Consider the following 24,521-nt stretch of genomic DNA (forward strand, 5'->3'; position numbering starts at 1 on the left):
TCCTGAGAACATGGACTTTGGCCTCTTCAACAGGGACTTTGGCTTCACCGTGTTGAGGCTTAGACCCAAATGAAATCCTTTTCATTCCCTACCACTTACAACCAAATGCTTTTGAAGACAGAGAAGCATTGCTCTGAAACAGGATATACCAAGCCAGCAGATAACTCCGCAATTACCCAGCAGCTCAATTAACAACTCAGGGAGAAGGGACTGGCAAATGCCTGCTCGTCGTACAGAGTTTTCTTAAGCATGCAATGGTCTTTGTGATGCTGGACTAGCAGGATGCCAGCTTTGACTCTCCACAACTTCTCCTCTAGAGGAACCAATAACAGTTAGGGAAAACCAGAATCTAGAGTTTTAAGAAACGCTTAAGTGCCTGAGTTACTTTTGCAAATCCCAACAAACTAAAAACAAAATGCCACTTGGTCAGTAAGTGGCACTAGTACAGAGTGAAGTCATAGGTGTGAAATAGATAAATCCTGTTCTTAAGACTGGTTTTGATGCATTTAGACTAACATGTAGATCATTCATGCTTGATATTCATCACAGATAAATGGAGGGCAAGGAGTGAAACAGAGAGCAGAAAGATGCATTGGCAGGCACTCAGTGCTAACTTGAAAATTTGGCTATGAGGAAAAACCCAAGCTGGAGCATACTGCAACTGTCAAGTAGGACGTGAGGATATGCCGCTGACAAAGACCAGGCAAAAGCCTGGCCAAAAAGAGAGGACTCTCAGGTCAAATTCAGGGATGCAGAGCGGAACAGATGTCTGTGAGAAATATCAGAAATGACTGAGAGGACAGAACTTGCACAGAGGAGCTCAGGCCTGGAGCAGCAGCAGGACCTTGGAACTGGGCCAGAAACACACAGCAATGGTTGCAGAAAGCACTGGGAATTCAACTATGTGAAAGCTGGCTTTATTCTGACTGCAGTGACACAAAACCATGCTTCGCCTGTGGAACCCATCATGTTGCTCCTAGCGGTGCTTCCCAGTACGATTGAAGCGTCTGTACAAGAACCGGATCCTCTTGTTGAGTTTATGATAGTCCTCTACAAACATCCGATCTCCCACAACCTGCTTCTTGCGGATGCACCTCTGCAGCTCGTTCCCCCGCCAGCCTTGCAGCCACTTGGGGCCCACAATGAGGTTCTTCGGGTGGATCTTGAACCCGCCTGACAACAAGAGGGTAGAAAGAATGAAGCCAGGACCTGGAGGAGGCTATTCCCAGGGCAGCCGACCCCTATTCCCCTGCCTTCTCGCTGCTGGAGGAGCTGCTCATATACAGGTGAGTCACAGACTCATAGAATTGTTTGGTTGGAAAAGACCTTTGAAGTTGAGTCCAACTGTACCTGTCCACTACTAAGCTAGATCCTTGAGCACCTCATCTGCCCATCTTTTAAACACCTCCAGAGATGGTGACTCAACCACACACTTGGGCAGCCTGCGCCATTGCCAAATAATCCTCTCAATGAAGAAATTTTTCCTGATATCTAACCTGAACCTCCCCTGGTGCAACTTGAGGTCATTCTCTCTTGTCCTACCGCTTGTTACTTGGGAGAAGAGACCAACACCCACCTTGCTACAACCTCCTTTCAAGGAGCTGTAGAGAGCAACAAGGTTTCCCCTCAGCCTCCTCTTTTCAAGGCTAAACAACCCCAGTTCCCTCAGTTGTCTTCATAAGGCTTGTGCTCCAGACCCTTCACCAGCTTTGTTGCTCTTCTCTTGACACGCTCCAGGACCTCAATGTCCTTCTTGTAGTGAGGAGCCCAAAACTGAACACAGGATTCAAGGTGCAGCCTTACTAATGCCAAGTACAGGAGCAGAATAATTCCTTGGTCCTACTGGCAGCACTGTTTCTGATACAAGCCAGGATGCTGTTGGCCTTCTTGGCCACCTAGCATACTGTCGGTTCATGCTCAGCCACTGTCAACCAACACCCCCAGGTCCTTCTCTGCCAGGCAGCTTTCCAGACACTTCCCCAAGCCTGCAGCACTACATGGGGTTGTTGTGTCCCAACTGCAGGACTTGGCCTTGTTAAACCTTATCCCATTGGTATCAGCCAATCCATCCCGCCTGTTCAGATTCCTCTGTAAAGCCTCCCTACCCTCCATCGACACAGCTTAGTATCATATGCAAACTTTTTGAGGGTACACTTGATCCCTTCATGGGCACCACTGATATGAATAATCACATGAGTTCATACGGTTGAACATGTGAAAATATTGAAGAGAACCAAACCCAACACTGAGCCCCATCAGTCCCGGGGCCACAGCAGGGTGCGCTTACCCAGGATCCCTACGTTGTCGTAGACCCCGAACAAGGCCCGTTTTTCCGTCCACCGATCCACCTGCTTGCGCTTCGGGGGCTCCCTGATGCGGATGGCGCGGGTGAGCCCTGCCAGGGGTGAGGACAGCGGCACGGGGAGCCCGGGCCGCACGGCCCCGCAGTGCACCCCGCCGCTGCTAAGGCTGCGCTCGGCCCAGAGCAGCGGCTCGGCCCGGCCTAGAAGGGCTCGCCCCGCTGCCCTCACAAGCGCCGCCATAGCGGGGACACCGCAACCCCGCCCCTTCCGCCCGGAAGCGGAAGGAAGAAGAGGTCGCTCTAACGGCTGAAGCAGAAAAGGGCGCCGGCGATTGGGCAAAGCGGCGCGCTCATGCGAGCTGATTGGCTGAGGCGGGATAGGGGGCGGGGCCAGCGCTGCCCGCGCGTTGGTTTGAGGCGCCCGCGCGCGCTTTGGCCGAGCGGCTAAAGTGGCGGCTTCGGCTTCGGCTTCGGCTTCGGCTTCGGCTTCGGCTTCGGCTTCGGCTTCGGCTTCGGCTTCGGCTTCGGCTTCGGCTTCGGCTTCGGCTTCGGCTTCGGCTTCGGCTTCGGCTTCGGCTTCGGCTTCGGCTTCGGCCTGCTGTGCTAGGACGCGGCCATGGCGGGAGCCTGGGAGTTCTCCCTGCCCCTCACCCCCGCCGACCTGCTGCGGGATGGCGGCCCTGGGCGCTATGTGGTGCAGGAGGTGCTGCCAGTCCGCGAGCTGCCGCAAGCACTCACAGGTAAGGCCAGGCCTCTCTCCCCGGCCCGGCCGAGTACCCCCGCCAGGCTCCCTCTGACGCAGGAAAAAGCGGAATAGCTTTGATTTAAGCTAAAGTAGAGTAAAGTTTCATCTAAGTAACTGTGTTTTTCGAAAGTCAGAGAGAATGTCTCTCTGAGAGCGTGTTTTCTTTCAAGCAGTGTTTCTCCAGACACTGCTCATCCCCTGGAGCTGATAACGCCTTGTGCTCAGTGTGGTCTGTGCTGAACAAGTGTCTTCCTCTGCAACTCCCTCTGTCTGCAGCAAGTGTCTTCCTCTGCAATCCCCTCTGTCTGCAGCCTTTCCCTGGCTCAAACACAAGGTCAGGCAGAGCTGGCTCCAGAGCTCCAAATGAGCAAGAGATGTGGCTGTTGTGAAGTTCATAATAACATTAAAATGAGCCCTTGGAAAGTAATAGAATATGCATAAGATTTCTGGGGGAATTTGCCCATGTGCCTGTCAGTGGGAAATCTGTTTTGTCCCAGCTCCTGTCTGGCTGCACACAATTGACGGAGACCACTCCTCATGCTGCCCAGGCCTAATAAAGGATGCTTGCTCTCTAAAGCTCAAAAATGAGTCTTGGAGAGTTTATTTGCTGGCTTTTTCAGTATCACCTCCCCACCCTGTCCTGGGCTCCTCCCCTGCCAGTTCCCAGCCTGACCACCTGTATCCCTCTCTCTTACTTCTTTGTATCTCCCCACAGCCTTCCGGACTGCCTTCCGGACACGAGGTGCGCTGGCAGTGCTGCAGCACTTTGACCCCATCTACAGCTTGCTCCAGTGAGTACAGAGTGAATACAGGGTGCATGGCCTGGGCCGCTAGGGGTGCTGGTAGCGGAGTGGGGCAGGTTGTGGAGAGAGTGGTACACCTGGACACTCATACCTTTCTCTGCTGCTCTTTATTTGCTTCCCTCACACACTGTGCTTGCCCTGCAGCCACTTCCGAGTTGTGGGGACTGATCTGAAGGAGGACACGCTGGAGCTGATGATGCAGGGTGGGTATGTGCTGTTTCCAGATGAAGCAGCAGTAATAGAGAGGTTACTCTCCTTCAGCAGCTCAGTGATGATATAAAGGCTAATGTGACTCGACTAGCTGGGTTGCACCCTCAGCTCATTCCAGTAATACGGGTCTGTAATCTTGGTGGACAATGCAGAGCTGTGCATGTTCACTGTAAGGGCAGACCGACAGAAAACCCCCTTCCCCGCATCCCTGGAAAATATATCTTCAGGATGCATCAGCTCTAAGCGAGTATTTCTGTGAGCTGACGAGGGGTGGTGGGATAGGATAGGACAGCGCTTCCTTCCAAGGTTTGGGTTGCAGGGTGCAGCCCATGTTACAGCTGGTGAGATGTGAGCACACGTCTTTGGTAATCTGATGGCTGGTCTAAGTCTCCAAAAGAGAGGATGGCCAACAAGCCTGACAAGGAGTGCTCATGTCTTTCTACCTCTCTTCAGTGGTGTCTCATCATTCCAATGAACTTCCTGCCATCTTGAGTGATTCTGGACTGAGCCACGCAGACCGTGCTGCTCATCTCAATGCTCTCAAGATGAACTGCTATTTGCTGTCTGGCCTGGTGGATGCCTTTGAAATGGAAACTGGCAAGAGTGGTTCATTGGAGGTGGATCCTGGTGGGAAGGTAGGTGGGGGAACTGAGGGGAAAAGAAAATGATAAAAGTGGAAACTGCATAAGCTTGCTGAACTCAGTGGTATCTATCAGGTGTTATAGCAGGGTTTACATAAACATGATACCAGCAAGAGCAGCTCATAATGTGGCACGCTGGAATTTCTGTGAAACTGTACATGGAAAACGGGCAACAGGACTATATGTGTCTGAACATCAGCAGGGACTCAAATGCTTTCAGATTCTTCACTGTCTGTTTGGTACTTTGTGTGCCAGTAGTTTCTCAAGAGTTCCCTTCCCTGGTGAAAGATGACAGCAATGATCATTTGATTTGGGCATATAAGCTTCTCATACATCTCAGTGTATGTCTTTTACTGCTGTAGAATGTAACAGTTGGTTTTGCTTTTGAGGGAAGCAAGGTGTCAAAGGTGTTTTTTCTGTTGTATCACATCATGTAACCTCCTTTCTAGAACAAGAAGAACCGTACCAAGACCTCTGGATCCTTATGGGATGAGGAGAGGGAGCCGCTCTTATGTCTGCTCACACAGGTGCTGCAGCTGGATCTCCGTCAGCTTTGGGGTGGTTTGGTGGTAGAAGAAGAGTTTATCAGGTATGGGATGGAGTGGATGTAGGGGTGGGATGGATGACAGTGGTTTTCTGGGAGGGTTAAATTTTAAATCTGCCAGTGAGGTGGTATTACAGCCCTTTGCGGGATGCAGGTTGCTGAAAAAGTGAGGAAACAAATCTTCCTGAGGCAAAAGTGATGTGTTAAGGAACTCTTCCTTTCCTCATGTAGGCCTCTCAAGTTCAGATGGCTTTTGCTCAGTTCTTCAAGGGTACTGGAGAATCTCTCTAATTTGAGAGATACGTTTACCTAGTGCTGCATGCTGGAAAGAAGTTGGTGCAAGTTGTGATAGTGAGATTCACTGTCTCTCTTCTGGGGTTTTAGCTTAATGACAGGAAGCTGCTACCGTATCCTGGAGAATCCAAGTATTGGTCTTCAGAAGTACCGGGCCACACGGGAGGCTGTGACACATCTGCTTGCTACAGCTTTGGTTCACTATGATCACATGTTCAGTGAGTTCCTGCTCTTTTGCCTTCTTCCTGAAGCCATTGCTTGTTACTTTCCCTAATCCTTTCTTCCTCCTCATGTGCCAAAGGTGCCACTCTGAAGATCACACAGATGCTGCAGCACTTTGAACATGTAGCCCCAGCGTTTGCACAGGCTGTGAGCCTCTGGGCTACAGAGTACGGTCTTAAAAGCCTGGTGGGTGAATTACTAAGGTGAGAAAAATACTTTAGGTCTCTTCTTCTATCCCTAGCAACTTGAGGCACCTTCTTCATGGTTTCATTTTTCTGCACAGGGAAATTGGACAGAAATGTCCGCAGGATCTGATGCGTGATGCTTCTGGAATCAAAGGTTATGCTACCTTTATAACCGAACTGGCTGAACAGATTCCAGCTCTGGTGCTATCCAACATGAGTGTTCTCCTGCGTCACTTGGATGGGGAGGTGCGTTCTTGTAATACTACCTGTCTGGGGAAGTGATGGTGGTGCTGCTATCCAGCTTGTCTGTCTGAAATCAGAACTTCTTTCGCAGAGATCAAATAGCCAAAACCTGTCCTTTGGAATGGGTTCTGGCCTTACCTACAAGATGCAAAAGGATCAGAAACCATGACATCTGCTGTGTGGTTGTCACTTCCAGCTATCAGAGAACAGGAGACTGCTTACTGGTCTGAGATCCCAGCTGCAGTCCTTGTTCTTCAGTACTTAACAAGTTAATCATTGTGTTACTTTTCTTAAACTTCTCTTAAAAGCTTTAAGTGTTTTTCATATCAGTTCTTGACTGTTGTGGATGAAGCTGAATAGCAGGGCTGGATTACTCTGTCTTGCAGGTTAATACAAAGTCCATAATGGGAGAAATCCACTTGGGTGGAACTTAGGACATTGAAGGCCCAAACTCTGGGCCATCCTTCCCTTTGGCATTTCAAGTCATGTCATTTTGTCTGTTCCTGGCTCAACAACTCTTCTTTGTGCAGAGTCACATGATGCGGAATGCCGTTCTGGCTGCTATGGCAGAGGTGCTGGTGCAGGTGCTGAATGGTGACCAGCTGGAGGAAGCTGCCCGTGGTACTCGGGACCAGTTCCTGAATATGCTACAGGACCACATCTGTGATGTCAATAGCTTTGTGCGCAGCCGCGTGCTGCAGCTTTTCACTCGAATCGTTCAGTGTAAGGTAAGTTTGTACTGGGGAAATAGCATCGCCTTAGTTGTCCCTTCCCCTGTTGTGTTTTCTAAGGGGATTTCTATCGCCCTTCTCTTTGTTTGCAGAGACTAAAGTGTAACAGAGAAAGGTATTGTCCCTGGGTACTGTGGTGTCTGCAGTTCCGTTATTCCAAGAAACCAAAGAGATCCTAGGGGCAAGGGAACTGGGGAATGGAAGTTAAATGCTGCCCTTCATTACTAGGACAGACTAGAAGGAACAGCGTATTACCCAAGCTCTTTTGGGGCATTGGTATAGGAAAACATCATCCTTGGTAGATATGCTAAGACTCAACTCAGCAGAACCCTGGAGAACGTAATCTAAGTCCTCACTTTCAACAGAAGTTGGACCAAAAGATATCCTGAGGTCCCTTCAGACTTAGATTTTGTGTGTTTTAGATCAATATGTCTGTTGTAAAATAACTTTTCAGGAGTCTCTAGGCCTCCTTGCCAACTTTGTCTGTGCTCTCATTGTGTGCTAGGTCCTGCCTTTGAGTCAGTTTCAGTCTGTGGTGTCGCTGGCTGTTGGGCGTCTCCAAGACAAAGCTGTGGTAGTGGTTAAATATGCGATCCAGCTCCTGGCTGCATTTTTGTCCAACAATCCCTTCTCCTGCAAGGTAATTCTGACTAGTATGATGAATATGCTTAGATATCTGTTTGCGGGCTGAATATCTGCAGTGTGCTATAGCCAGGGCAGCAGCCTTTGTGTCTTGTGGGAGAGACAGCATAGCCTTGGTATCTGCAGATGGGAGTTTTCTGGTTTTCCCAGGTTCAAGTCTTGCTTTCTCCGCCTCTTCCCTTGCTTGGTGTAATTGGTAGGCATGGAGGAATGCGTTTGTGTAAAAACCAGCAGCAGTTTAATTTGAGTCCACTGTGGTGTTTCTTTCCTTAAGATTAGAATTAGTCTTTTCGAACATTCTGCACAGAGCTGCAGCTCTTCATGTTTAGCTGCACCTCCTGAGCTTCTGAGCCTCAGACTGACTGGCAATTTGCAGCACTTCCCTTTCTAGGAAGATGATCAGAGTCTACTATTCCAGTTTCCAAAACCAAGGCTCTCTGAAGGGACTGACAGCTGAAAGCAGGGAGTGGAAGAGAAAGAATCATAGCATTTCAGAAAAAGGAGGATAAATAGCATATTTCTCTTTCTCTTTGTGGCATCTTCAGTTGAGCTGTACTGACTTGGCCGAGCCGCTGAAGAAAGAAGTGCAGAAGCTGCAAGAAATGAGAGACCGTGGCAGATCCAGAACGGGTAATTTCCTTTCTTCCTCTTTCTCCTTACCAGGCTGTACCAGGGCTTATTTTTTTTTCATCTTAAATTTGTGGTGGCTTTTGTCCCATATCTCATTCATGTCAGACAGTGAGCCCAGATCGGGGGGAGTGGGGTGTGTTAAACTCACAACAGTTTTTCTGTACACTGTTGTTGTAAAAGGACCATACATGTGTCCAGATCTAGATCAACCATCCATTTAGCTAAATATCTTATTTCAAGGTAAGAACTGAAAATACCTATGAACACTCTCCTGGATTTCCATTTTCAACCATTCAGGGACTGCTTGAGCCATAATTTTGGTCAGATATAATTTTAAACTTGATTAGCCTTGGACTTAATGCTGCCTACAGAACAATAAATGGCAAATTATGATTCTCTCTTTCCCGTAACTTTTTTTACTCTTGGTGGATTATTTTTTTTTGTCAAAGAATTCTGGTCTATTCTTACTGCAGTCTGTGTGGGATCAGCAATGGGAATAGTTTCTGCCTGTTGGGGGAGGGAGAAGAAGGAGAATTCCTAAATTCCAGATGAGTTGGTGTTTCCCCATTTTTGGTGTCATTTGAGTCTCTGTATTCTTCATTCCCTCTCTTTTTTTAAATAGCTTCAGCAGTCACCCCAGAGGAAGAGTGGGAAGCAATGCTGCCAGAAGTTAGGGCTGCCATACAGCAGCTCTTTCAGCCACTGCAGGAAGAGGAAGAGGAGGTGCTGGAAATTGAAGAAACAGTGGAGAGTACATCGGAGCAAATCACTAGGCTGCTGAGGAAGCTGAATTACAAGTAAGAAGGCTCTTTGGTTTGAGAGAGTCTTTATCCCAAGCAATGTGTTGGTCTCGTTCTCTGTTCAAGAAAGGTTTGATCTCCAGGGGAGAGGGATGACTGTCAGTACCATTACTCAATAGGAAAAGACTGACATGAGCACCTAGCACAGGATGCTCTCAGGAGCTGCTTTCCCAGGTGCTCAGGGCAAAGTTGGATGATTTCCTTTGTATTCTGCCCTAATGGGTTGCTGATGTTCTCTTGGGCAATGTCATTGTCCAGGAGTGCAGCCCGGCTTACGCAGAAGGCCCTGTGTCACTTCCAGGGGAAGGAGCCCTTCTGTGGCACCACGGAGGAAAATGAGGAGGCAGCAATTCTGGGCATTCTGAAGAGACTTTACATAGGTAACTATTATACTTCTGATCACTCTGTCTTTTTCCAAAGTCCACGCTGATGCCAAAGCTAGACCAAACCCCTTGAGAATGCCCTGTCCCTCATTCTGACCCATGGGCCTCAGTTTTTGTGTACTTGACAGCTCGCAGAGCTGCAGCATCTCCAGATCACTTGCCTGCCTAGTGCCCTGGCATTTTCGCTGGGTTACGTTACTGTTATTTCATTTCTGATCAAAACAGTTTCATGTTCCCAGTAGACGGGCATTTCTCATGCTTTAACTGACATAATATCTGCTGAGGGGAGTGAAGCCAGTGTTATCTACTCACGCCCTTCAGTCCTGTCTGAATTTACAAGGAGTTCTTCCTGAGCAGGTGATGGCACATAATACTTATTATTCTTAGGGGCCTTGACAGTATCGGAGTGAAGCAAGGTCTTGTTTATCTGGGACTGAAGTCTCTGGCTGTATTTTTAAGACTTCGCATGCTTTGTCTTTGGTGTTCGTTTCAGAATAAGGTTTCCTAGTCAATCCCTTTGAGGTCTTTTCTGTCAAAAGGCTACTGTCTAAATCACTTAATCTTCTTAACTTTGTCAGCTCTCCACACTGGCACAAACTTTGCTAGGGTGGTAGTAGAGTTTGCCTTTTACCTGCTCTGCCCTGATTCTCTTTTAGGACCTCTTCCATCTCTGACAAGCTGTCAAGTTCAGATTAAACCCTTCAGCATTTTAATGGAGTTTATGCCAACTGGACCATGCCTTCTCCCACTCCTGTATTAAGCTGGCATTTCTCTGGTGCATCACATTGTAGTACTGAGACTTGCTCTATGGCATGCTGAGTTTTGTCTTTGTAGCTAAGTCTAATGGCAGAATGTGGGGTTTTGTCTCCTGGCTCTTGGAAGGTGTCAGTATAGGGTGGAGGGAGAAGGGTTAAAATGTCCTGAACTGTGCCTTTTTATTTTGTACCTTCAATGTTGCTCACACAAGTGTGCATACTGTGCAGGTTCATGTTCAGACGAGACCAGCAAGGATCTTCCACATGCGAACAGTAGTCCTAAGACTGAGGAAGTTGTACTAGAGGAGCAGTCTCAAACAGAACTGATCAAACAGGAGATGTTGGTGCAATACCTGCAAGATGCTTACAACTTCTCAGTGAAAATCACAGAAGCCCTGAGCCTGATCAGCAAGTTGATGTATGAAAACTGTGTCTCAGGTATATAAAATAGCCATGGGGTCTCTTCTGCCCTATGCAGAGTTTCCAGACTTCCGCTTGCTAGAGAGGTGGTGTGGGAGTGGTGGAGCTCAAGGGTAAGGGGAAAATAGCTGCTCTTCACTGAGCAGACATCACAGGCACTCCCAGGATATGGGAACAGCAAGCATCATCTAAATGGGTTTCACAAAGAGGTTGCATTAGGGCACAAAAGGGCTCTTTAGGAATCCTTTTTTTAAATATTAAGGTTGAAAATGTTTAAAAGTCAGGGGACCAAACTGACTTAATTTCTGGAAGCTCCCTGGCTTCTGAGGAGGGGATGTGTGTTCATCATTAAAGCCAAGGCTCTCCCAAAGTAAGCATGGCCAGTAAAGCTGAATTCTGTTAACTGCTCAGTGCCCTGATGCAGCTTCAGGTGTTACGCTGGCCACAGGAGGGGAACTGAGCAGCTTGTGTTGCCCACCTCACCTTTGCTTGCACTTTATTCTGTAGCTAAAAGTGACCCTGACCAACAAGTTCTGTGGCCTGATCTTCAGTGCTGTAGTGAAAGGTGGTGATGAGTAGGCCTATGAGTTAATTCAGTTGTTCATATTTAATATTAGAATTACTGTCGCCAGTTAGGCAGTTTTTTAAGTGCTTCTCATGAATTAGCACCCCGAGAGTGCTGGGGCATAGAGGGGAACAGCTTCCTCCTATCCTCCCTGGCACATTTTCTTGCCAGCCACTAACATAGTTCGGGGGTACAAATGGATCTGGGCACTACAGTGCCCTAGCTTCGTATAAACGTTTCTGAGGCTGCATCTGTATTAAGATCTCACATTACCCACGTTATGTGTAGGCTTCCCCAGCAAGGTTTGGATGTCATTGCTGTTTGCACACACATATGTGAACTCCTGAGTTCAGTGTCTTTACGGGTCATTTGAAGTTCAAGGCTGAAAGGGTGCCCCTCACTTGATTTTTAAACACCAGATTTATAAGTTGGGGCTTGTACTGGTGTAAGCTCCTACTTAGCCAGAGGTCAGACTGAACTGCTCATTGTACAGTCCCTCTAATCATTACTGTGGCTCTCTTGTGAATGCCCTCCAACTTAATGGTTTTTCTTATGAGCAGAATGCTGGGTAGTGTATTTTGGGAGTAGTCAAGCTAGAATCAAATAGATTATTCCTTACTCCATTTATGCATCAAATAGCTTGCTCCTCTGGTTACTGCATCGTCCTGGGAGTAGCATTCAGCTGCTTGTGTCTGCTGTGACCATGAGATTTATTTTTTCCCAAAGCTATTGTTTCCCAGAAGAGAATTTTGTCTTCTATTAGACATGATCTCTGTGCTCTTCTCTTAAATGTATTGCATTAGATTTATCTGTAATATTGTTAACATGTGCCCGTTTCCTCCAGGACTTCTACATCTTTGTACTGGTGACCTGATTCTAGTAGCCCTCTGCAGACAGTAGCACCAATCTTAGATGCATGTAGGACTTGCTGTGAAGGCTGTATGCCTATGAATTTGTTTTAATGGCCTCTCTAATGGGTATTAGAAAAGGACTGCACTAACACAACTCTTCTTCTCTCTGCAGTGGTGCAGGAAGCAATTGAGTTCTTTGTGACAGTCTCAAAGTTTGGTGTGCCCCAGGCACTGCTTGGAGTCCGCAGGATGCTCCCCCTCATATGGTCAAAGGAGGCTGGTATTAAGGAGGCTGTTTTGAATGCCTACAGGCAGCTCTATCTGAGCCCCAGCGGTGATTCAGAGAGGTATGGCTCTTCCTAATCAGAAGGTTTCCCCACACACGCCTTTTTAATTTCAGGGAGCTGTTGGGGAGGGGGTATGGAAAGGAAGAGAAATCAAGGTCGCCATGCTTTGTGCTGAGCTGAGACACAAGGTTAGATATCCGAGTATGGCAGTCTTCTGTGGGACCTGTTGCTGAGCTTCTGCTCTTGGTTTGTCATGGTGCTTTTGGTTTGTCGTGGTGCTTGTGTGTAGGAAATCATGCAGCAAAACTCCACGTGAGACCTTATGGAAAGAGAAGCTGGGAATTTTTTCAAATTCAGCTGTTATCCAGTACTCTTGCTTAACAGCCTCATGAATTTCACTCTCACGCAAAGCACTGCATTGAGATACGTATGCCCATATGACCTGGGTAAGGGTCTCCATGACAGGGAACAAGGGCAGTCAGTTAGGAATGCTTGTCAGTGGAGTTCTTGATTGGCAACAAGGAGGTGATTTTTTTGGATGGCTATTTTAACACTTTTGGGAGTCATCTGTTGTTGTGGAGTCATCCCATACCTAAGAGGTTTTGCACACTTCACCCTCTGTGAGCAAAGTTGTTGCCCAGTGTCTGTTCCCCCATTTTGTGTTTCTGTTGGGATAATAAAGAGGAATTGTATACAGTGTGGTCTGAAGTTGGAGCTCTCTTTCTGTTACTGGAGCTTAGGGTTTTTTCTATGCTGTGGCCTTATCTGAGTGTAGGCATTCTACATGTGATGTAAACAACGCATTCCTCAGTGTTTACTGGTTTTATCTCTGTTACTTTTCTTTGATTTTTCAATATACACCATTTCTTTATCCCTCAGTGTTCACAGTTAGTTCTTATTGTTTGGCGGCTTTCACGTGCATTTCTACTTGTATTTCATTCAGAGACTGACCTTAAATCTTATTGTAATGAATCTCTACATGTGGCAGATGAGAGTGTTAATGGAGTCTTTGTTGCTGATCCCTATTGAGGATTTGGGGGTGGGAGCTGGGTACTGCTTGGGTGCTTGTTTCTTCCACTCTCTGCTGCAGCACTTGGGTTTTTCTCTTAGCGGTTGCTCACATGTAAATCCTGTTGGGTACATACTCACTAAGCGTGATCCCTGGTGAGATGCACCATACCTCACTCTCGTTTGAACCATTGGGGCAATAAAAACCAATCTGTGCTTCTTATTTCTTGATAGTGTTGCCTAGAGAATGACTCTCCTGCAGTTTGAGCTCTGACTTTATTTGTTCACAGAGAGATTTTTAGGGTTTTGTGTTCTATAGGAATTAGTACTTTGTGTGGTTAAGAGCAAGCTGTGGAGTGGCTGGTGAGTGCCTCTTGTTGGGCACGTTAGCTGGGTGACTTGAAAAATTCGATCTTATGGAGGGAGAAGTTTTCCTGTACCCAGGGATCAACTCTGTTGTCTAATAGATGTCCTCAGCTCTCTGAATAGGAGTGTAATTGTGACAATTGCTTTTCATTTACTTTTTAATTTTTTGTATTATTTAATTTTATTTCCCCCCCTTCTAAGGGCCAGGGCCCAGGGCCTGGTGCATTCTCTCTCTCTCATCATGGTGGATGCTTCACTAGGAACGATACAGTGCTTAGAAGAAATAGTGAGTACTTGTTTTGCCTGAGTTTGTGTTGAATTTGTGATCCTAGATGTCTGTTAAATTAAAATGCTAGTCATTGAGTTACTGTCTTAGTTGGCTTGAAGTCCATCCTTCTCTGCCTCTCCCTCATTTTATTGCATTTCTTCTCCAGGTTTCCGAGTTTGTGCAGAAAGATGAAATAAAGCCTGCTGTGATCCAGCTGCTGTGGGAACGATTCACAGAGAAATCTCAGTGTTCATCACTAGAAAGACGTGCTGCTGTGATGCTGCTGGGGATGATGGCACGGTGAGCCCAGGGCCTGGTCTAATTGTGTGAGTGGGAAGGGTGTACAGGGAGTTGTTTTTTATCAGAGAACTGTGCGTGCTGCATCAGCTGGCCCTCTGTTCTGCAGCTCCAAAACCAGTATCCACATCATGGGGTAATGAACCCTGGAATTAAACATAGTTGTGCTGCGACCCACTGGCATGGTCTCTGAATGAGTAGGATGATGTTACTTTGTGTTCTGAATATCCATGCTTTCTCCAACTTTACCGCGTCAAAGTACTGCAGCTTTGTCTGTGTTTGGGTGAGAACAGTGACAGGCTGCTGAGTAGAGATGTGTGGAGCCTTTAGCATGGTGGGAAATAAATATGCTTCCCTTTCTGGGGGCAAAAAGAATGTAATTGCACTATAAGGTTTTCACTTCCTCAGTTTCCCAGACCAGTAAACCTTTAGCTTGTTTCTTCCTGCTCTTCCTACTTCAGACCTTCATCTGTCAAACAGGCCTGGATAATGATGAGCTTAAAGTTCTGGGCTCTAAAGCTGGGGTCATTTGTGGAGCTTATAGCCAGTTCTGCAATTTGAGTATTGGATATTCCCTCCAAGGTATTTCAACCACCTCATACCACATCCTCACAGCAGAATCGTCTCAAAATTAGTAACCTTTCCTAAAATCACAGCATTTAAAGAAAACTAGGCTCTTTGGGTATCCAATGAGATCCTGTGCCAAGCCTATGGGCATGTGTGTGTGAAATAAGAACAGTACTGCCTTCTTCACAGATCTGCTAATGGAGGTGATTTTGCTTTTGTCCTATAGATGTCTGTTATGAACTTTTAAAATTCTCATCTAAATGTATTAGATTCCATTCTTGCCTTCTTCACTCAGTTAATTGTATTTCCCTCAGACCGCACCTGTATAATTCTACCCTTCAAGGGTAGGAAGGGAAGTGTATATGGACATGTTTCTTTGGGGGTAGTTTTTGCCACAGAAGGAAATGTCACACATCACCAGTCCTGAGCTGCTGAACTCTTCTGTTTTGCAACATTTTACTTTGTCTTCCCTTTTAAGTTTTGGTCCTTTCTGGTAAGAAAAGAGTCAGGAATCTTCTTTCTTTACAAAGAGGCGGTATGCCTAGTGTTATTCACTTTAGAGAACCTCATCTCTTATTGGAGTATGGATTATACTGGCTTCTGTGGAATATTGCTTGCTGCTCCTATTGCTGTATCTTGAGTCATTGGGTGGATTTTTTTTTTTTTCCTCATCTTACTCAAGCCACTGCCTTCTGCAAGGCACAAGGAGTATTTCTACTGACTAAGTATGCTTCTGTAAACCTTCAACAGCAACTAAGGTAATAGCCCCCCCCCATCCCTTCTGTTCCATAGAGGGAAGCCAGAGATCATAGGTAGCAACCTGGATGTCTTGGTGACAGTAGGGCTGTCTGAGAAGGTATCTGAAGACTACCGCCTGGCTCAGGAAGTCTGCAATGCCATCTCCAAACTTGCCCGTAACCCTAAGGTAAGAGTCCTGGTTTATTCTTGAGGTCATGCAGAAACAGACTTATCCAGAAACAAAGAAGGCTGATGAAATGGTTTGTATTGAGAAGAGAGAGAAGTGATTAAATTTTTACTGGTTTTGAAATTAAGTAGGTTGAAACCATTCAGCAGCACTGTCTGGAAAGCTTAGCACACATCAGTGAACATGTAACAAAAATATTTTCATTAGGCACGGGCTGAATTCAATTAGTAAAGAGTTCAGTGCACAAGAAAATCTGTCTTCAATTCTTTTCCTCAGACTCCCGGTTCTAAACTGATTTGTGTTTCGTCAACCATGAAGATCTTTCCTCTACTGATGTTTTCTGGTGTTGTGATTCTTTTAACCCTTCCTATTAATTGATATTTGGGAGTTGTCAGCTGTAGAGCCAAATATAAAACATTAAAGGTTTTCAAACCTGTCCATGTTGTGCTTAGTCAACCATTGTGATGTTCTATCAGGTGGCCTCTTTGTCTGGGAAAACTTTGTTTTTTTTTTTTTTTTTTTAATGCACTTGGGGTGAAAAAAAAACACCTTTGTTTTTTGAATCAAGCACGTAGGGCATTTTGGTTCAGGAGTTGCAGCATAAAAGCAGCCCACTTAACTCAGCACCATCATTCTGTGTTTGCCTTTTCCACTGGAGACATTACTGTAGGATCTTCTTAAATCAATGTGTAACACAGCATTCTTAAATGTCCTGAAGATGGTTGTGTTATAATTCAATTTTAGGTTGACTTAACTCTGCAGTTAAGTTGGTGAACAGGGACTGAACTGTAAATACTTGCATGACTGTGGTAGCTCTTCCCTCTGCCCCAACCCGGCACAACCAGAAATTCAGTGTAGAGATTGTGGCCTCAAGCTGCACTAGTATCAAGACTGGATGTTAGAAGAAACTTCTTTACTGAAAGAAGTGGTGAAGCATTGGAAGAGGCTGCCCAGGGGAGAGGTGAAGTCTCCATCCCTGGAGGCGTTCAAAAAGAGTGTAGATGCGGCACTTTGGGACGTGGTTTAGTAGGCACAGTGGTGTTGGGCTGATGGTTAGACTTGATGATCTTGGAGATCTTTTCTGACCTCTATGACTCTGTGATTGAGTAAACTGAGAAATTTTGTTTCCAGCTATTGAAAGCTGGCAAATCCTCAAGCAGCACCTTGTTTTGGTCAATTGCATCTTGATGAGGCAGCCACAAACGTGCTGGAATATCTGTTGTTGTCATGTGTGGTTTAGTAGTTCTCACAGTTATCTTATTCACAGCCTAAAATGTGGTGGGACTGATACAGAGCATGTGCAACAGCCTAAGTGTGAGGTGGTGTTTGATTTCTACTGATGATATTTTGCTTTTGTACAAAACCTCCTTGTTCTGGAGTACCCCTTGGCAAGGGAGTCTACCTGACTTACTGTTGATACCTCTGAAGACGCTCTAAAGGGTTCCGTCCTCATGCATTGTAAAGAATGAGTAAATAATAGCAGATTTAAAAGGAGCCATTTTCAGATGCCAAAGGAGTTATATTGATTTAAGATGAAGTAGTGGATCTGTCTAAGTTGGCCTGGGATCATTGCTTGGCCAAGCTTTAATTCCACCCAGTGCTGTCAGCATGCTTTCAAAAGTGGCAGTAATGTCACACAGAATCACAGAATCACCAGGTTGGAAAGGACCCACTGGATCATCGAGTCCAAACATTCCTAACACTCCCTAAACCATGTCCCTCAGCACTTCATCCACCCGTTCCTTAAACACCTCCAGGGAAGGCGACTCGACCACCTCCCTGGGCAGCCTCTGCCAGTGCCCAATGACTCTTTCTGTGAAGATTTTTTTTCTGATATCCAACCTGAACCTCCCCTGATGGAGCTTCAGGCCATTCCCTCTTGTCCTGTCCCCTGTTACTTGGGAGAAGAGGCCAGCTCCCTCCTCTCCACAACCTCCTTTTAGGTAGTTGTCCTTGCTATGTGTTTAGTTGCAGAGCAGCATGAAGTGTTCCTGCCATGGGCCTGCTATGAGTTTGATTAGCATCGTGCACATAGCAAGGTTAAGTACTAGGAAGGGCATGGGGGGATCTGTTATGCAGTAAGAGTAACTCATCTGTTCTCTCTGCAGCCAGTACAGGGGAAGACCAATGCACCTTTTCGGCTGCCGCAGGACCACGTGCTCTTTGGACGCCTGAGTGAGACTGTGAGTAAAGGTGAGCTCAAGTGAGCAGCAGGTTTGGAGGAGATGGAGTTGGACTGTGAGACAGCCTGTGTTGTTGCTGGTACGTGTGGTACATGGCTCCCTCTTCTCAACAGGCTTTGCCCAGCCAAGTAGTCACTGGATCCCCTTCATGGAGGCAGCAGTAATGCTCATCTACCAGCTGGCAGAAGGGGCAGAGGAGATATGCGCTCACATCTTGCAGGTGTGCAGTCAGCAAGCTCTGGAGAAGCTGCAGGAAGATGGTGAGGAAAAAAGCTGGTGAAGAAAATCTGTAGCTGTGCTACAAGTGGGTGGCCTAGAGTAACTGCGTGAGGAGAAAGTGGAAGGGTGTGAGTGCTGTGAAGGAGACTGTGGAGCATGGGGATGGGTTATACAGTGAGACTTGGCAGTAAGTGATGCCAAGAAGAGAAGAGATCTAGATACACACTGAACTATAGTAATTTTTCTCCTATAGATCCAGAGGGTTCTCCCAGCAGAGTCTCTCATGGTGCTAGCAGTCTCCCCACATTCCTGCTGATGCACCTTATGTCCCTTGTGGGACAGGTGGCACTGCAGCAGGTAGCATATTTGGAAGTGTCAGTGAGTGCAGAGCTACGCAGACGCCGCGTCCTCAGAGAGGAGGAAAAGACCAAGAAGCAGTCTAACAGCAGCACAAAGAAGCAGAGATCCCGGGTGAGAACTGAGGCGTTTGTTTTCCTATGAACTTTTTTTCTACTGTCTCAGCTACTGCCACAGCAAACTTTTGGAGAATGCAGTCCTGAGGATCCATGAGGTCCAGGGTAATGCATGCTTTGGGAATATGGACACGTGTTGGTCAGGATTGACAGGGAGAGCCGAGGTCCTTGAATGACCCTGTTCAGTAAAAATCTCACACTGGTTTGGGGTTTTGAAGAGGCAGAGGGGAGGGAATAAAGGTAGTGTCCTTGTTGTGCTTATCTTCCTGCTTTGGGCAAACATTTGCTTTCCACTCATCACCTCCTTACCAGTGCAATCTTTTGCAATTGCTGCTGGTAGTGAAGAACGCCTTATTTGTGCTGAGTTTTAGAAAAGGGCTTTTGTAACCTTGGTCCGTGGGGCTTGAGGGTCCTATCCTCTCTCAGAGAGTAATAATGAAAATTTAATAGTAGCCTTCTTAACAGGATCTGTGTGATAAAACAACCTGTTTGGTTAGGTCTACTTTGGAACATTTTCTAGGGTGTGTTGAGGCTGAGTTTCTTGGGTAAGAACAGAGAAAAATGTTGCATGTCCCTAGGTCTCCAGTTTCTATTAGATGCCTAGACTGCTATGTCCAGAGAAATTTGTAGTTCATTTCCTCACCCACTGCGCTTGTCGGTGTCACTACCATTTCCCACAAAGGAGAAAGTTACTATGAGATTTTTCCAAGAAACTGGAGTTGGATGCAGATTTGGTCCCTGTGCTACACCCACGTCTCTCTTCTTTTGTGTTGCCTTTGCGTTGCTATAAGGCTTCCCATGATCTTGCTCACAGGACCAACACTTCAAAGGCCACTGTGGACGTCTTGCCTTTAGGATTTGCATGTTCCTTAACTTGTGCCAGACTCGGACATTGATGCCAGATGTGTCCTATGCCTCTCTCATCTTAGAAGCTTCAGAAGCTTAGGCTTTCTTTTGATTGGTGTTCTGCAGCACATGAGCTGGCAAATACCGAACCGCCCTTCACAGCTTCATTCATTTCCCAGGGAGCAGTAGGTTATAAAACTCTCCTTCAGTCTGTTCTCAATTCAAGTCATTCTGTTCGTAACATGCATGCGCCTCTTGCCCGAGAGAAGAGTACTTTGTAAAGGAAGGGGTTATAGTTGGGTGTCATCTTTTTTACAGTCTTCATTTCTGCACAGAGCACAGGAAATGAGACCACTATGGAGGAGGAGCTGGGCCTCGTGGGAGCTTCAGCTGATGACACAGAAGCTGAGCTCATCCGCAGCATTTGTGAGACTGAACTTCTAGATGGTAAGCATGGCAGCCACTGAGGAGCACTGGCTCTGTGTGCCTGTGAAAGAACAGGTACAGAACCAGAAGCAGGAAGGCTGTTTGCTTCAGAAGGAAGTACTGTTGGCTTTGTCCAGTGGCAGTTTCTATGTAGGCTGTCTCTTTGCTGTGCATCTCCAGGGGCAGCATTTCAATGAGGAAAGCGAGTCAACCAGTTTGTGTAGCCTGCAGGAGTTCTGAGATAAATTGAGTAATTGCTCTTAAAGAGGGATGTGCAAACAGTGCTCACATAATTGCCATCTTCATCCCTGCTCTCTAGGGAAGCATCTGTTCTCTGCCTTTATTCCACTGGTGCTCAAGATCTGCAATAACCCTGGGCTCTACAGCGATCCAGCGCTCTCAGCTGCTGCAGCCCTGACTCTTGGCAAAGTCTGCATGATCAGGTAATGCCCAGCTGTGCTGCGTTCTCTTCCTTGCCTTCCTGGTACTAAAGCACAAGCAAACACTGCAACGCCTTTCTTGTGAAGAGAACAGAGATCCATAGATTTGGGTCTTGTTGGGTTTTTTTTTGTGTTGCTGCTTTCTAAGAGAGTATTTTGGTAGCTATGCCTTCTTTTCTGTACCCTATCCCATCAGCTCTGAGTTCTGCGACTCCCAGTTGCGCCTGCTGTTCACCATGATGGAGAAGTCAGCACTGCCTGCTGTGAGATCCAACCTCATTATTGCAGCAGGAGATCTCGCCATCCGTTTCCCCAACCTCGTGGAGCCTTGGACATCGCATCTCTATGCCAGGTAATGCTACACTCATTGCTAGGAGAGGACAGGTGATGAAAGAACCCTTTGGAAGGGTGACACTGGGCCTCTGGAAGGTGAGAACGATCCAGGAAACCAAATTTGACTATGTCAGTGCAGGGAGATAACCTGGGTTGTGGAGCAGGCTGTCATAGGTATCACTAATTTAGAGATACTCACTCAGCTGCTTCCTGTGGTGACTCTGTGTTTCTCTCAGGTTGCGAGACCCCTGCCCAAGCGTGAGGCAAACAACTGGACTGGTGTTGACTCACCTCATCCTCAAAGACATGGTAAAGGTGAAGGGCCAAGTGAGTGAAATGGCAACGCTGCTTATAGACCCAGAGGAGGCAATTATGGGAGTGGCTCAGAACTTTTTCAGCGAACTCTCCAACAAGGTAAGTGGATGCTCAGGGACCTTGGCTCACAAGAGTGGGGAAGGAAGGAAGGAAAGAAGTTTTGCAACATGAGCTTTGTTTCAGCCCTGAGGTTGCTAAATTTTTGGCCTCACCCATTTGCATTGGAAGGCAGGCTCCAAATCGGGGCCTTGTCCGTTTGCTATCTTGTGTACACCTGGCACAGGGTTGGGAATAGTTTTCTGCAGTTCACCTTTAGGCCTTACAACAGAGTTTCCTGACCTTATGGCCCAACCAATGCATCTTTGAAACTTTCCAAAGTTGTTCTTGGCTTTGTGACATTTTGATACTTAAATTGAAAAAGTTACAGCCTAAGCAGGTAAAAGCAGTAGGAGTGTTGCCTCCTGTACACAGTTCATTCAACACAAAGACTGCTGGAGACCCTTCAGAGTTTGAGATTTACTGCCTGAGAAGCTTCAGAGATACTGGGGCTTTACTGTCTTGGCTTGCTCTGTTAAAAGCAAAGGCAGCCACCTGACAGCACTTACTTCCTATCTCTGTGCTATTTATGACAAAGCCATGAAAAAGCAGTGGGAAGGGAAATCTGAACTGGGCCTTTTCAGGCAAGACTGGAGGTAGTTCCTTGAGCTGAACTGCTCTATAAGCTTCCTTTATCAGGAAGCTTTTGTGCTGGGTTGTGACAAGGTTGGAAATCAAAGAAATTGTATCCAAGCCTGCCAAAGAGCAGAGCTGTTGCAAACCAAGGGTTGCAGTTGTTAGGTTGTTCTTCTTTCCCCTCTTAGTTTCAGCTGAGTAGTCCCAGATAGGTTTGGCTGTCTGTATACAACTTGTTTCAGCAAGTCAGCAGATTTGGGGTGGGGAGGAGGTAATTTTAAGTGGGCAGCTTAAGTGGCTCAAATTGAGCTGTCCTTCAGAATTCTGTCTCTTATGTAGAACCTTCTGTTCCGTACAGGGCAATGCCATCTATAACCTGCTTCCAGATATTATCAGTCGTCTCTCAGATCCTAACTGCGGCATAGAGGAAGAATCCTTCCACACTATTATGAGGTATTCCAGAGTTAAAGAAATCTCTTGACCAGGACTACGTTTATGCAAAGGGCGAACCAAAGGCAGGGAAGAGAAACTACAGTGACACATACCAAACAGTTGTGCTCCTTGATTTGACTTTTTGAGTTTGTATTTGTAATGGAGTCATGCTGAGAGGAATCGATTCTAAAGCCATGCAGTGGGGGTTAAGGAGAGATTCCACAAAGTTTCCACTAGCTCATTCAAAATTACTTTCCCTCTAGAAAAAGAAAACAGTTGTATTTATGCATGGGAACATGGATATGCAACACTAGGACAACACAACAGATTTTAAAGACTCTGCCTTTGTCATTTTGGTGGCCTACTGGATATTTGAAAGCAATTTAAGTAAAGCTGTGGTTAAGGTAACAGATCTCGATTTGGGGGTTTTTTTTGGTTGATTTTGTGGATTTTTGTTTGGTTTTGGGGTTTTTTTTGTTGTTTTTTTCCAAGAAAGCCTTACGTTATACTATAGAGACCTTTTGGAACATATCAGTCTGAGGGCATTGCTTGCTTATAAGGAGCACGAAGAATGTCTTTAGTGGTAAATTACAGAAATTTTCCTCACATATCTGAAACTTAACCAGATGAGGGTTTTTCTGAGTTGCCTGAATCCTTTTGGATTATAGAGGGGAATGCTGGACAAAAGTACAAAAGTATTGTTGTTGCTGATAAATTCTCCAGTGATTTTTCAGTCTTTCTGTCCGTGAGACTCCAGTGCTTTTAGGAAGAGGGATGGAATTTTGGACAGGTGGGAATTGCAACACACAAAAGGTTTATTAGTGAGGTTGAATTTGAAACTGAAAATAATTTATGGTTTCAAAAGTATATGGATGTTTTGCTTCAGCTTTCAGTAAGGAGCGTAATGTGAAATAATGGGAATCACAGTATGTGGCTGACAGCACACATAGAAAGTGAAGTTAGTGTCTGAGGTGGAAGCAAGCCATCACAGAAAAAACAAGTAAGAGGCAGGTGTAAAAATAATGGGACATAATTTTGGAATTTTCAGTACAATTTTTAATAAATGTCAAATTGGAGGTGTTACCACATACCTGAAGATTAATGCACTGGCATTGAAGTACGAATAGTGTGGTTAAGGCAGCTATCGATGGACTTTTCTGACTTGCAACAACATACAGGGAGAGAACTGGAGGTGCCTGGCAAATAAGAGAAAAGGCAGTATTGATTCAACAAAGTACACAGTTATCAAATTAGTTTAACGCTAGCTAATTTTAAAGAAGACCTGATCCTCAGTTAGCACTTCACATCCTTTAAACAGGAAAAAAAGGGAAGAGTAGTTGAAATGAAACTATTTCCTCACGTAGCACTATACAAAATGCTTATATTGTGGAGAGGATCAGGTTTAACTCAAACTGCAGTGGACAAAGCACAGGCTGGGAAGGAAGCAGTGGCTTATGCTCTGGGGATGCTTGCCAAGCCAGAGAATAGGGAGGTGCGAAAAAGATAGGGGTAGTCGGGGGAGCATCACTGTTAAAGGACTAACTCGTGGAGAATGAGAGTACAGAAGTAATTGAGATGAAAACTAGCAGAACAAAGTGTAAGGCTGAATGTTTAAAACTTGTTTGACCTCTGGTGTAAAGCTTTGGCTAAAGTTAGAGAAGTATCCCACTTGCTAGTTTAGCAGCCAGGTTATTTCTGGTTTATGTATAGAGAAGCATTGGTAGTGCTGGTGAGACATTGCCCCCATTCTTGTCACTTAAGTTAAACATAAATTGGTGCTACAACAAATGCAAAGGGAGGACTATTGAGGATAGGGTCTTTTTCTCGTATCTGAGAAAAGAAGCTTGATGTGGTGTTTGTAGGCGTAACAAAAACTGAACAAGGCTGTGCTTGTTATATGGAGCACAGTTATACGGAAGCACAGTTATATGGAGGCCAGTGGCAACATGACTGAGCTTAAGTTAACAGATATGTTTGGACATGAAAAAGGGAACCCAGCAGGACCTTCTTAAGAAATAGAAACTATTCAGTGATTTCGATGAAGACATCATGCAAAATGCAGAAGTATTTAACTTTGTGAAGGTCCACATCTTTTCCTCAAGAAGCTAAGAAAAATGTGGGATCGAGGTATTTGCATGTCCAGAGGAGGGCAATGACGCTGGTGACGGGGCTGGAGCACAGGGATTGTGAGGAGCAGCTGGGGGAATTGGGGTTGTTTAGCCTGGAGAAGACGAGGGTGAGGGGAGACCTTATCAGTCTCTACAACTGCCTGAAAGGAGGTTGTGGTGAGGTGAGTGCTGTTCTCTTCTCCCAAGTAACAAGCAATAGGAAGAGAAGAAATGGCCAGTTGCACCAGAGAAGGTTCAGATTGGCTATTAGGGAAAAATTTCTTTACTGAAAGAGTGGTGGAGCATTGGTACAGGCTGCCTAGGGGAGTGGTGGAGTCTTCTTCCCTGGAGGTGTTCAAAAAATGTGTAGACGTGGCACTTTAGGGCTGG

The 24,521-nt window shown here is 46.1% G+C and overlaps 2 protein-coding genes and 1 non-coding gene across 5 annotated transcripts in view; 2 read left to right on the top strand and 1 right to left on the bottom strand.

The window, feature by feature from the left end:
* On the bottom strand, positions 1-2,571 carry MRPL51 (mitochondrial ribosomal protein L51). The gene is made up of 2 exons (XM_009566739.2): positions 2,288-2,571; positions 1-1,173 (listed from the first exon to the last, which is right to left on the bottom strand). The coding sequence occupies exons 1-2, from the start codon at positions 2,541-2,543 to the stop codon at positions 977-979; spliced, it is 453 nt and encodes a 150-aa protein (XP_009565034.2). The 5' UTR covers positions 2,544-2,571; the 3' UTR covers positions 1-976.
* The window catches only part of NCAPD2 (non-SMC condensin I complex subunit D2), a 27,379-nt gene continuing 4,002 nt past the window's right edge, over positions 1,145-24,521 (top strand). Inside the window, exons 1-26 of one of the 3 annotated variants that reach the window (XM_054079711.1) lie at positions 1,145-1,286; positions 3,763-3,838; positions 3,995-4,053; positions 4,514-4,695; positions 5,151-5,290; positions 5,630-5,757; positions 5,841-5,964; positions 6,045-6,192; positions 6,720-6,917; positions 7,426-7,560; positions 8,108-8,192; positions 8,815-8,989; positions 9,251-9,372; positions 10,359-10,568; positions 12,139-12,313; positions 13,829-13,913; positions 14,062-14,195; positions 15,552-15,684; positions 17,793-17,877; positions 17,981-18,127; positions 18,340-18,557; positions 19,741-19,852; positions 20,151-20,274; positions 20,468-20,623; positions 20,841-21,018; positions 21,950-22,044. In XM_054079711.1, the coding sequence (XP_053935686.1) occupies positions 4,044-4,053; positions 4,514-4,695; positions 5,151-5,290; positions 5,630-5,757; positions 5,841-5,964; positions 6,045-6,192; positions 6,720-6,917; positions 7,426-7,560; positions 8,108-8,192; positions 8,815-8,989; positions 9,251-9,372; positions 10,359-10,568; positions 12,139-12,313; positions 13,829-13,913; positions 14,062-14,195; positions 15,552-15,684; positions 17,793-17,877; positions 17,981-18,127; positions 18,340-18,557; positions 19,741-19,852; positions 20,151-20,274; positions 20,468-20,623; positions 20,841-21,018; positions 21,950-22,044 (3,299 nt within the window). In that variant the 5' untranslated portion in view covers positions 1,145-1,286; positions 3,763-3,838; positions 3,995-4,043. Of the gene's footprint in view, positions 1,287-2,732; positions 3,043-3,762; positions 3,839-3,994; positions 4,054-4,513; positions 4,696-5,150; positions 5,291-5,629; positions 5,758-5,840; positions 5,965-6,044; positions 6,193-6,719; positions 6,918-7,425; positions 7,561-8,107; positions 8,193-8,814; positions 8,990-9,250; positions 9,373-10,358; positions 10,569-12,138; positions 12,314-13,828; positions 13,914-14,061; positions 14,196-15,551; positions 15,685-17,792; positions 17,878-17,980; positions 18,128-18,339; positions 18,558-19,740; positions 19,853-20,150; positions 20,275-20,467; positions 20,624-20,840; positions 21,019-21,949; positions 22,045-24,521 lie in introns of those variants that run through there. The other 2 variants (XM_054079719.1, XM_054079707.1) reach the window with 2 other exon arrangements.
* On the top strand, positions 4,114-4,439 carry LOC128851056 (small nucleolar RNA U85). The gene has a single exon (XR_008448345.1). It is a non-coding gene; the product is annotated as a small nucleolar RNA U85 (small nucleolar RNA).

Source organism: Cuculus canorus, chromosome 1, assembly GCF_017976375.1.
Source record: "Cuculus canorus isolate bCucCan1 chromosome 1, bCucCan1.pri, whole genome shotgun sequence".
NCBI classification, from domain to species: domain Eukaryota; kingdom Metazoa; phylum Chordata; class Aves; order Cuculiformes; family Cuculidae; genus Cuculus; species Cuculus canorus.